Source organism: Haemorhous mexicanus, chromosome 1 (assembly GCF_027477595.1).
Source record: "Haemorhous mexicanus isolate bHaeMex1 chromosome 1, bHaeMex1.pri, whole genome shotgun sequence".
NCBI classification, from domain to species: domain Eukaryota; kingdom Metazoa; phylum Chordata; class Aves; order Passeriformes; family Fringillidae; genus Haemorhous; species Haemorhous mexicanus.
This window is the reverse complement of record NC_082341.1, coordinates 125,067,454-125,079,839: the sequence shown is the minus strand read 5'-3', so window position 1 is coordinate 125,079,839 and position 12,386 is coordinate 125,067,454. Positions and strand designations below refer to the sequence as shown.

Here is a 12,386-nt window from a genome sequence, read left to right as displayed (position 1 = left end):
ATGGAGAAGGAGGTTGTAGGTAGGAGAATCAGTCCAATACATTTAACGCAGACTATAGAAATGTTTCTGCTCAATTTTGGGGCAGAGATGTGTTAAACTGGCTGTGGAAGGGATCTTGGCAGCTGAGGGAGACTGGATCAGCTCTGTCTCTCTCCAGTGGGGTTGTGTGCTCGTGTTTGCTGTCTAAGTGTTTATGTCCTGAGTGAAAAAATAAAGGGAGATTGTAAATGAAAGACTGTAGTAAGTAGGAATTGCAGTGCCTGAAGGAATGAGGGCTGAACACCCTCGTTGCCCCAGGCAGCCAGTGATTCTTTCTCAAACTCTCTATTTCAGAGCACTTAATTCAGGCCAGATAAGAAATCAGGATTGAAAGGATGGCTTCACCTCTGGTCAAGTGCAGGCAGTGACTGTGTCTGGAGCTGAGATTTCTCTGTCTGGGGCTGCTTCAAGTGCTTCCTAATGCATCCTTTCTTTGGGATGAAGAAAATATTTTACATGGGATCACATGGAGCTATGCTAATTAACTTTTATAGCACACCAAATGTAACTACTGAAATGGCATTTAAAATTCCAGGAGCTAAGCCTGGCTATGTTCCCCACTCCAGCTGTGTCTGTGTGCAGCTTGGCTCATGCTCTGCTGTGTCCCAGGAAGCCCTATACTGCCTCTCTCTGAAAGTGCCCCCTGGGTGCAAGTCCCCAAGGTCTCCACAGTGCAGCAGAGCCCATCCCTTCCCTCTATGCCTGCATGTGCAGTGTCACCCAGGCTGGAATGAGCTACTCGAGAGGGAGCTCTGCAGTAACACACTGCATGGGGTTTTGTCCTGGACTGAAGATTTCTCCATCTCACTGCACCAGCAGGGATGACACTCTGCAAAGTGAACAGCTGGGCTCCCAGGATCCTCCAGCCCCTTCCAAGCCTCTTTTTCATTGCAATTTTGCCATGTATCCACCTGGGAGGAAGGCAGGAGAAAACCCTATAAATACGCGGGATGAAACCATAGACAGGGGGATCACCCAGCGCCTCTGCAAGAGGCAAGGGTCAGGTGTCTTCCTCTGGTCCCTTCCTGGGCAGGTTAGCATAGGCCTGGTCATAGAGCCAAGCAAACCCCAGCAAGAGCCCAGTGTTCTGCTAAGCACCTAAGAGGAAGCCCCAGGCTGGAGTAAAAGCACTTCAGCTGTGCCCGTGGAGCCTGCAGTGACTGTGCTGCTCCTGTGTGTCCAGGTCACTGGAGTTTCAGCGGTGTTTTCTGCCTTTCCATATTTAAACCACAGCCCTGCAGCCCCCGAAGACACTGAGTGGGACCCATGTGTCCTGCCCCGCGGAACCCTGACCTCCGGCAGCAGGCGGTGGTCCGTGGGGAGCAGCGTTCCGCACCGCGACCTCCTGCCCTGGGCAGAGGCAGAGCCCACGAGGCTGCGGCCGGGACGCCGGGCCGGGGCTTGGAGGGGCGGAGGGCAGAGCCGGCGGCGGGGAAGGTGGGTCCGGGAGGCCGGACCACCCACCCACCCCCCTCCCCTACCCCGACGTGGGGAGGGGCGGCCGGGCCGCTCCGTGAATAGCCGTGGCTCCGCCCCGGGGTAGCCGTGCCGGTCGGGGCAGCACCCCCGCCCGCCCCCGGGGCTGTGTGACCCCCAGGGCTGCCGCCGCCGCCCGTGCCCACCCTCCCCGCCCCGCTCCTCGGGCCGATATAGCCGCGGGGGGCAGGCAGGGGCCGGGCCGCTCGCCCCGACGGCGAAGGGCAGCGCCCGCACCTGCGTCCCGCCCTGCAGAGGGACCCCGCTCCGGCAGCACCCAGGTGTCTGCCCCTCTTCTTCCCGGCCCTGCTCTTCCCGACATGGCTCTGTCCCTGGCCGGCGAGTCGGTCCCCGGAGACGGCGGAGATTCGTTCGGGATAAGCCCAGCCGGCCTCGCCTCCTACTACCCCTCTTTCCTCCCACCCGCCCATTACTTCGAGACGGCTCCCGACTTCTTCCAGCCCTTGAAACCCCTGGGCGAGCTGGTTTCCTCCTCTCCTCCTCTGCCTCCATTCACCTTCAGCAGGGTCCCCGCTTTTCTGAGCCAGCCGCCCCCTCTGCCTACCGACCCTTTCTCCAGCCTTCCTTTGCCCGTCTACGCCAGGCTGCCGGCCCCCTTCCCTCCCAGTGAGGGCTCGGCCCTCGGGACGGGGGCCCCGGGGTCGCTCTCTCCACCCTACCCGAGCCCCCCGCACAGGGCTGCCCGCAGCCCGGGGGCAGACGGGGCGGCGGGGCAGAGCTACAGGTACCACTTCACCGAGGAGGAGCTCAACGCGGTGCTGTACGGGGCACTCCGGAGCAGCCAGCCCACCGGCAATCTCCACGCCATCTCGGGGCTCCGGGTGTCCCCCGCCAGCTCGGGTAAGGGGGTATTTGACGGCGGCGAGAGGGGCACAGGGTGACCCTCGGCGGCAGGTCGCTCCTTGCAGCCAGGTGTGCGGGAGGGTTCGGGGACAGTCCCAAAAAGGGTGCAGGCAGCCAGGCTCAAGGGGCATCGCCGGGGGCACCTCGGACTTTCTTTCCCGGTGGTTTTCTTGCGTTACGAGCCCACACCTGGAAAAAGCCGGGGGCTGATTCGGGCTGCGGCCTTTGTCGGAGAGGTAGGACCCGTGCTGAAGAGGGGGTTCCTCTTCTGCAGGCGCTGCGGACTCCGCCGCCCCGCTGCTCGACCGGGACTCGCTGCAGCTGCCCGAAGGTAGGTGTCCCGGAGCGCCCGCGCCGTGCCCGCCCGCCCGCGCCGCGCTCAGCCCCCTGTCCCCCGCAGGGCTCTCGGTGCTGCGGGTGGCCTACGGGGACGTGTCTCAGCTCGGAGTCTTCTGTACGGACCCCATCCCGAAAGGAGTCCGCTTCGGCCCTTTCCAAGGCAAAGTGGTCAACACGAGCGAGATCAAGACTTACGACGACAACTCGCTGATGTGGGAGGTAGCGGAGGCACCGTCGGGCTCACCCCGCACCCCCAGCGCGGGGCCGGGGGGTCCCCTCTGCCGTAGCCTGCAAGAGGGGCTCGGCCCAGTGTGGGTGGTGGGACTGGTGACAGCGGGACGTGTACGGAAGGTCAAACCTGATCCTTTTTTCTCTGCTCACCAGATCTTTGAATGCGGTGGCCTGAGCCACTTTATCGACGGGAAGGGAGCCGCTGGCAACTGGATGTCCCTGGTGAACTGTGCCAGGTTCCCCGAGGAGCAGAATTTGACGGCTATCCAGTGCCAGGGACAAATCTTCTACGAGACTTGCAAGGAAATCTTCCCTAACCAGGAGCTGCTGGTGTGGTACGGCGATTGCTACGTGCAATTTCTGGGCATCCCCATCAGCTTGAAGGGCATGGCGGAGGGGAAGAAACCCCCGCAGCACCCCGAAGGTGAGCCTGCCAGCAACCCCTTGAGCGACACTGCCCCTTAATTCCCACGGACGTGTGCCTGGCCTGGATTAGATTCACACGAGGGGAGGTAAAGAAACACAAGCACCACCTTTGTCCAGCCGTTTTACTTTAAAGGCTTCCCAGACCCCTCGATGAGGCGGTGGTGGGTGGCCCCGCAGCCCCGGTCCCTCGGTTCTGTCCGCCCATCCTCCCAGGGAGCCGATCCCCGGCCGTCCCTTCCTGCGACATCCAGCACCCCGAAGCAGCAGCTTTCCCTAGGCACTGGGAATCCGGTGGTTTGCATCGAGGGCTGCCGGCAGCGCGGAGCAAGAGGCTCCTCTTTCTTCTGCCGTCAGCCCGCTCCCAGTCCGCGGTTCCTCGGGGAGTTTGAAGTGTTGGTTGGTCTGACGATTGTAAAACATCTGGTGGTTCTGGGCTGAGCTTGCCTCGGCCCCGCAGCGCCGTTGTTCAGGGTCCCGTTTTGGAAGTAGATGGGCTTTTCGGGGTTATTCCACTTTTGGTCCTATTTTCATCTCAAGATTGCACACCTGACTTTCTTATAATTAACGCTCTCGGTAAATGAGGCAGGCTGAAGTCGTTCCGATCCCGTAATGCCAGTATTTGCTTGCAAAAGAAATGTCCAATGCACTTACGCCAGGGTGAGAGGAGAGGGAGGGTAGTTCTACCTGTAACGTACAGAAAGTATGATCTTACAAGCAAAACTTATGTATGGGCAAAACTGATTTGTGCCAGTGCGGGAAAAGCTGCAGCAGGGAAGGGATGGGTCAGCCTGCTGCGGCAGAAAGAGAGAGAAGCAAATTTGCATGAAAATTTGGCATGGAAAATTTTGTACCTGTTATCTTGAAGTGTCTAATTCAGACAGATGCTAAATTGTTCATTTCATCTTAAGGCTTAATCTAAAACTACTTTTACTAAAGACAGAAAAGAATGTAAAAATGCCTGAAAATTTTCTGGTGTTTTTTCCTAAATTCAGTGGTAAAAAATGAATTGAAATTTTAAAAAAAGTCAAATAAATATGTTATTTTGTTCAATAGTTATTTGAAAACGATAGAAAAGGTGTGACTTTTTTTTTTCTTTTTGGAATGGTGGGCAAAATTTGTAGACAATTCTTGATAAGAAGTATCTCTCCCATGGTTGCATACGGGGAGAAGTTTTTATGTGGAACTCTGAGTTGTTTCTTCACATGTTTTCTTGCTATTTATGGATATACAAGGATGAAATTCTGGTTTTGGTGAAGTTAGTAGCTAAACCGAATAATTTTAGCAGACTGTGGGCTCTCGTTTGTTCCCCTCCTTTTAAAAGGCGAGGAGAGCCCTGCAAACGCTCAGGAGACACAGCACATATTTTGTTAATGATATTGCCAGCATTAATTTACAGTCGTTGCCCTCTTGGAGACTTAAAATTCCCCGTAGTGGGGGATCCCAGCTCTGACAAGGATGCAGATTTGATCTGAATCCCCTTTGCCGTGGTGTAACGGAGAGGTGGCACTTTCCCTTCTGCTGTACAGAAGCCGGGGAGAGCTTCAAGTGTGAGCGCTGCGGCAAAGTTTTTGCCTACAAGTACTACCGGGACAAACATCTCAAGTACACCCGCTGCGTGGACCAGGGGGACCGCAAATTTCCCTGTCACCTTTGTGACCGATCCTTTGAAAAAAGAGACAGGCTGAGAATCCATATTCTCCACGTTCACGAAAAGCACAGACCTCACAAGGTGAGCCTGCTCCCGGGTCTCTCCGCAGTCACTGCCTCTTCTGAGGGTACTTGTTATTAAGTCTTTTTTTTTTGGTCCAGATAAGATGCTGATAACGTTCCTCCTCCAGTTCCACTGGCAGTTTCCCGGTGGGACCGCTCAGGAAGAGCTTGTCATGTGCAGCAAAGCTTGGTTAAAGAAATTTATTGGGTTTGGGTTGGGAAAATAAACCCCATAGTTTCAGTTTAAAAAGAAACAAAATTTCTGGGCTTCTTGGATGATTGCATATGAGTATTGCTCCTTTCCTTACACAGTGTGAGGTTAACTTGTGTTTAAAGGTGCTTGGCTTGTCCGGGATCAGGGGAGAGATGTCTCATGTCTATTTCCTACATCCCACCCTTCGGTCTGAGAACCGACCACAGCTTTATCTGTGTCTGTTGCACTAGACAGGGCTTAAAAGTTTTACATTGAGTGTGAAGCAGATTTTCAATGGATGAAAATAAATCTTTAAAATGCTTAACTCATCTCCACCAAACACCTTGCTTTTAGCACCAGTTTTCTCTAGGAGCACTGGGAATGGAAAATCAAACTTTTTCTAAAACCTTGGGACGGGCAAGTTCTAGTGCTTGAAATGGCACAAGTTCAATCAGTCCTCAAAATTCTCCAAATACCTATTTTATAGATCATCTTACAATGTTTATTTTTTAAAGAAAAAATATTTTGTAACTAAAATGGCACTATTACAATGTCAGAATATCTGCATGGAATTCATAACAGATAAAAAATACTCCCTTAAATATGAGGTATTAAATACCATGTAATTCCTTTTCCTTTCTCTTGCCTTGGTAAATTTATGATTATTTTATTCTTTAAAAAGTTTTATCTTTTAGGGAAAAAATTAAAACTGGGGCTTGATTTATATATACTTTAAGGTGATTTTACAGAAATTTTCATATTTTTATTAGTGAAAATCAATATTATCTGTTCTGTAAAATAACCATTTTTTAAAAACAATTTTAACACAAATTATTTGAAATTTTGCATGGTTTTAATATCTATATGTACATATGCAGGTAAATTTGTTCTTAAAACCAGACTAAACTTCTGGGTATTTCAATTTATTGCAGCTTAAAATTACTATTGTGTTTACACATGAATACATAAATACATGTGAATATCTAGGTTATATGTAAGAAATGCGTACATCATCCACATACTTAATTTTCCCTTTTAACTATGCTGTTACATGCTTCCTTTTAACTTTATTCCTTTTTTTTTTCCCCAGTGCTCTGTGTGTGGGAAGAGTTTTTCTCAATCCTCCAGCCTGAACAAACACATGAGGGTTCACTCTGGGGAGCGCCCCTACAAATGTGTCTACTGCAACAAGGTAAGGCAAAGCCCTGCCCCATCCCTCCCTCTGCTGTGCTTTGTTTCTTCTGTTTTCTCTCAAGAAAATGCTTTTTATTGAACTGGTAACCAGGTGAGTGGGTGTATATTCTGGGCAGTTGTGAGGTAAGGTGACAGGACTGGATGAGACTGAAGAAGCAGGGTCTGGTCTCCATCTGACATGGAATTTGTGGTTCATACCAGCTCAGTGATCTGCTGCAGAAATAAGGTCTAGGGAAGCTTGAGAGCATTTCAAATACCATCCAAAGCATGCAGCTATATCCAGTATCCCACTTCTTCATCAGATAGGTAATTTTTGGTGTTATTGACACTGCTTCTGGACTGCAATAAACTGATTTAGTGTAGAAACTGAACCTGCACAACATGAATTTGTGCATGCTTACTTTGAAGTATCAAAGGTTGTTGATGGGCAGATGGGCATGGAGGTTTCACTTAAAAAAGAGCACAAGGAGAACCATACAGCCCTGATCAAAGATGTGCTCTGCTCTCACTGCCCATCCCACTGGGGATGATTCAGGTGAGCTCTCCCTGTGAAAGTGCTGGCAGCTCTTGCAGCAGAGAGCATGTGGATGCACAGGCTGCTGGAGGATGAATATTGGTAGGGCTCCCAGTGCTGTGGAGTGTCCCCAGATGCAGAAGCCCCATCAGCAGTGGTAACCTGCTCCTGATATTGTAGAGAGAAAATGTTTTGTATGACAGGACATTTCAGCACAAAGCTGAAATGTCCTGATGAAGCGCACTTTGAGGAAACTCCTTTTGGCTATTTTTTTGTCTCCCCATGATCATCCTGAACATACTTGTTCTCAGAGATTAGGATGAAATCTCATCCTTAATCTTCTGATCACAAGAGGAGGTGGCAAAGCTTTATAAGTTGCTCTGTAAAGAGATCTCTAGGGACAGTTGACCAGTCCTCCAGCCAGTCCTGGTTGGACTGTTGTGGATTGGATCAGATTGAACTGTTAGTCCTCAGGATGCAGGATGCAGCTATCCTAGGTCATAGCCATAATTTCCAAGGCTGGAAAACCAGGGTCTGTTTTAATGAATCCTCAGTGGCTCCTCCTATGTAAATATTATTCTTTTCCTTTTCTGCCTCTAGTGGTGGCTTTGCTTTTCCAGCTCCTTTGCTGGAAATCATTGGTCACTTATTTCAGGAACATTGTGAGATTAAAGGAACAGTGCTGGGCCAGCATCACCATTCTCTCCCCAAAACATATTTTTGCCCTTGATATACACTTCTAAGGACTTATGCATAGGAGTCTGTGATCTTTTTGTGCTTAAGTTTGTAGTGAAAGTGTGTCTAAGATGTATTGCTGTTTGCCGTGAAAACTTACTAGAGTACTTATTTTTTGTGGTCTGCAAATAGTGAAGGGCCTGAAATTGTCTCTCTTTGGATAAGAAAAAATGGGGAATACATGAGCAACTTTATAACATTCCTGCTCAAATTTTAATGAGAGAGTTTTATCCCCAAATGGAGGAGAAGTCTTTATGACTTTGCTACTCAAAAGAGTTAGTGGTGGGGGAGCAGGCTGGAAACTCTGCCCACAGAAAGAGAAGAGTATGATGGAGCAGGGAAAATGAACCTGTAAATGATGTATGGTGGACTGCATAGAGGAATTTTAGCAGCTGAATCCCACGGCAGTCAAAGGGTTTAACTTTAAAAACTAAAACTGTAAGGAAAGCCTGCATTATGTTTCCCACACATAAATGAGCTTCAAAGCTAATTAGGGTAGTATTGACTTCTTCCCTCTGACATAGAAGATATTTACTGGTATCTTTGGTCAGAAATCTTTCTCTGAGCTTCATCTATCTCCATGGACTCAGCCACATCTGCATAGCAATAGCTGTTGCCTTCTGATTCCTCCTCGCTGGGAGTTTTCATTATTTTTTCCTCTTACCTGAGGAGTGGAAACGTGAGCTATTTCAGGACTTAATTTTCAGGGTAACGTGCTTCTGATGGGGTCTGGGTTAGCTGAAGGTGGGGATTACACATGTGAAAAAGCAAATCACTTGCAACTCCTTTCCTGCCCTTGATGATCCCTGCCCTTCCAGGCGTTCACAGCGTCCAGCATCCTGCGCACTCACATCCGCCAGCACTCGGGGGAGAAGCCCTTCAAGTGCAAGCACTGCGGCAAAGCCTTCGCCTCGCACGCGGCCCACGACAGCCACGTGCGGCGCACGCACAGCAAGGACAAGGGCTGCACGTGCTCCGTGTGCGGCCAGCACTTCCCCCAGCAGGAGGATTACAGCTGCCACATGAAGATTCACGCTGCTCCTTAGTCAGGAGCCCCACGGATGTGTCCCGCACCAGCTCATTGTGTGTATCTGTTTGTGCGTGGCTGTGCGCACAGCGCAGGAGGGGACACCTGCCGTGGCTCTTGGGGTGGGTCTGGTCTCTGGACCCAGGGCACCTGACTGAGCACAGGGAACAGGGAACACCCTGATGCCACTCTCCTTCTCCTCCCATGCTGTAATCTCTAAAGGCAGGAAGGAATTCTACCTCCCAAAACCCCTCTGTGCACAAATATCACTGTGAGGAGTGTTTCTGCATCTTCAGTGCCTGTGGACTGCCTGGTACAATCAAAGCTTGTGTAAGGGATGTTTTCATCAGGTGCGTTTCTCAAAGCTTGTTTAACCTGTTTGTGTTGTTTGGACAAATGACCACAGGTACATGGTCTGCTTCCCCTTAACCTGTCTTTTAGTGATGTTCTATTTAAATGTGAACTTCCTCAGAGATCCTGGCTGCTGGACCAATGAAGAGCTATTTTAAATCATTTAGCTGCTGGGAGATTGAGAGCTCCAGGACTGTGAGAGCGACTCTTCCAGAGGATGCTGGTTAGCCCAGAGGGAGAGAAGTGGGGTGTGGTAAGATATATACAGGCCTGATATCCCAGCTAGCAGTGACAGTGGGGGTTGGTTTTGCCTTCTCAAGAGTTTGGAGGACCAAACATGGTGATATTCCTGAGCATCAGTGAGCCATTGTGTGGATAATGAGCAGTCAAGTGGCCTCCCAGAGGTGTTTCATTGTAGACTCAGAGCAGGCCAGGGGAAAGCCCAATCCCAGCAGTGGACTCTTCTCTCTGGATTTCCCTGAACCTGTCTGGGCTGGCCAGGTGAATCTTTGCAGTAAGCCCTGATATAAAGGGTGAGTTTGTCTGGTTCCTCCTGGCTTTATGTTGGATTACTGTAAAGTGATTCCAGGACTCCCCAGTGCCTAAAGCTCTGCACATAAAATTCCTTCCCTGGTCTGCAGGAAAGGCTTTGCTTCCACGGGAGGACTGGAAGGTGTCATCCTCCATGTCTCACTGACCACCAAAGCAAGGCAGGAGTGTGGCCAGTGAGATATTTTCAATTCTTCAGAAAGTGGCATTCCATATCAGTGTGAAATCTTAACTAGGAGGCTTAACAAAAAGCCTGTGCTGAAGGACTGCTGAGGATAAGGAGTGCTGTAATTGGTATAGAAGTTTTAATTATCACTGAGTGACCACCACACCTGGCAGGAGGCTGTGCAGAAGGCTGGGCATATGAGAGGGCTCACTGTGCCAGTGGGACTGTGTGTTGCATCCAGGAGAAATAATGGAAGTCCTTTTTGGAGCTAGTCGATAAACACAGGTAGTTCAATCTTACTGGGATGATAAAATTATCTTTAAAGTATCCTAGATCAGCTAGGATTAACAAGAATTTTGTACATAAAGTAGATAAAGTTTTTATTTTGTACCAACTTTATTGGTCTCTTTAAATACAGAATAGAAATAGAAAATATTTTACTTGTACATTTAATTATACTGTGCAGATACTGTATCCTTAAATATATTGATTTGCACTAAATTTATAAGGTTTTTTTGTATCTTAAGTTGTTCTGTTCTTATTGTTTTCATGGTAAAAATATTTTTTAGATATTTATTGAATCACTTACTGTTAAACAAAATATTGAGGTGCAGCACTAGGAAGCGTGTGAAATAAGCAAATCCATTTGTATTATATGTTTATACATGTAGGTTTTAGAGTGTACTCTGATTATTGGTTTTGCTTATTTTAATACCAAATATTACTCAAATACAGCAGGCTAAATTTTTGGAATATTGAGGGCTGAATCCCAGGCCCCTAAATACGTAAAAATTCACTCCTGAGCAGAAAATTATCACAGTACTTATGTGTACAAACAATGCTGTGAAACAGGTAGGGGAACTGAACCTATCAGCTGCCTGATATCTAGGAGGATAGTTACAAACATACAAAATCCTGGCCAACAGAAATGAGAATTATGTGTGTGAAGCCTTTAGTTAGTTCAGTCCATTAAAAATAATCAGGATTTGCTGAAATAAACTGTCTAAGGAAATATTATGACTAGGAATGGCTTTGAAGTACTGTGAAATGCCTGGTTAGCTTCCCATGCAGGCAACCTCCTCTTTTGCTCTGAATGAAGGTTGTATGTTTAAATACTGCCTCTGTAGTGTTCTTGTGTGCATTTTCATCTTCTTGAAGAAACCCCAAATGTCTTGTTCTCAATTATTTGCACCTTGCTATAGTATTTGATGTGTTGCCTGTAAAGGAGTATGTGAAGGGTTGTACTTGTGATTGAAGGTTCTGGCTGTCTTGCACATTAAAACCTTACATGTAAATTTTGATGCTAATTATTGTGTACAAAACCACTCTACGAAAAGCCAGTGTCCATAAAGGAGACAGAGGAGTCCTGCAACTTTATTTGAATAAGGGGAGGGAGAGTCCACTGGGGTTTTGGAAGCCTGAGCCTTCTTTTATCCTAAACTCCTGGCTGCATGTTGCCCTCTTCCTTTCCCCACAGGCTGAGGTACAGCCTTCCCAAGCTGCCTTGAACATTTGTCATTTTCAAGTGCAGAAGTTAAAGCTATGTAGGTTCTGCAACAGGCTTTGCTGACCCATTTTTCTATTACCATAAAGTTCAGGAGTTTAGGCTGTAGTCATGCTGTCTGGGTTCTGTAACAAACTTTCAGCTCGAGGTGGGTAGAGACATTAAGCCCCATCTCAAAGACATTAACACCCCTTTGTCCTAAAGACTCACCCATCGAGTTGTTTGTAAAGACCTTAGCACCCATTTTTCCTATTATTAATATTATTACTTTTACATAAGAAAAATAAATTGTTGGAGGCTGCAGTGTACACTAATGGGCTGTGGCTTGTTTTCTGCCAGATGCAGAGTTGAGTATTTGAGGTGCTAGCAAATAGCTGAAGGGTCTTTCCTGTGTCATTTGTAAGTCGTTACAGAGTCAAACTGTCTGTTACTGGGAATTCTAGTCCTTGTCCTGCTGGGCAGCAGCTGACTGCACAAGAAGTCAAAGGCACCCAGTGTCTTGATGGATTTGGTCTTAAGTACCCCAACAGTTCATGAAAGCTGAGGGCATTCAGGTCTGGGTTGAGTTCACTCCCATTTGCAAGATGATGGATCCGGATTGAGCACTCAAAAAAGGAATTAAGCTACCTTGTAGCATTTAACTGCCCTATAGAGTCATCCTCTCCCTTTTGAATAGTGAGTCCCAGCTGTGCTGGGGACTGGGGGGATGGCACTTGGCTCTGCACACTTCACAGCAGGGTGGGCAGAAATGGATCAGGGAGGAGGGAGGTCGAGCTGAGCCACCCGCGAGACCAGGGCGGATTTTGGTTTTCTGAAACCAAAATGCAGATTGTTGGCGCAAACAGATTGCTGTTCTTGCTAGGTGGGGGTTAGGAGAAATTAGGGAATCCTCCTGCGGTCTACCTGTACCCTGTGTGTGTGTCCAGTGAGCTGAGGTTTTCCTCCCCGATGATTTACACATTCATTTGAACCTTTTGTGGCTGTGCTCTCAGCAGCTGAGTGAATGTGCAGCTCCAGCCAGCTCAGCCAGGAGTTGGGGTTTGCATATTTATACACACAGCTAAGAAA

At 48.5% G+C, this 12,386-nt stretch overlaps 1 protein-coding gene across 1 annotated transcript; it reads left to right on the top strand.

Moving 5' to 3' along the window:
* Positions 1–1,835: 1,835 nt before the first annotated feature.
* Positions 1,836–8,767, top strand: PRDM14 (PR/SET domain 14). The gene is made up of 7 exons (XM_059844685.1): positions 1,836–2,376; positions 2,654–2,710; positions 2,780–2,937; positions 3,103–3,373; positions 4,902–5,104; positions 6,369–6,470; positions 8,540–8,767. The coding sequence occupies exons 1-7, from the start codon at positions 1,836–1,838 to the stop codon at positions 8,765–8,767; spliced, it is 1,560 nt and encodes a 519-aa protein (XP_059700668.1).
* Positions 8,768–12,386: the final 3,619 nt, after the last annotated feature.

Excerpts from the sequence above, each read along its gene's own strand:
- PRDM14 (XM_059844685.1), top strand. The coding sequence starts at position 1,836 with ATGGCTCTGTCCCTGGCCGGCGAGTCGGTCCCCGGAGACGGCGGAGAT. Across the intron at positions 2,377-2,653 it reads GGTGTCCCCCGCCAGCTCGG|GCGCTGCGGACTCCGCCGCC; the intron begins GTAAGGGGGTAT and ends CCTCTTCTGCAG. Across the intron at positions 2,938-3,102 it reads ACAACTCGCTGATGTGGGAG|ATCTTTGAATGCGGTGGCCT; the intron begins GTAGCGGAGGCA and ends TCTGCTCACCAG.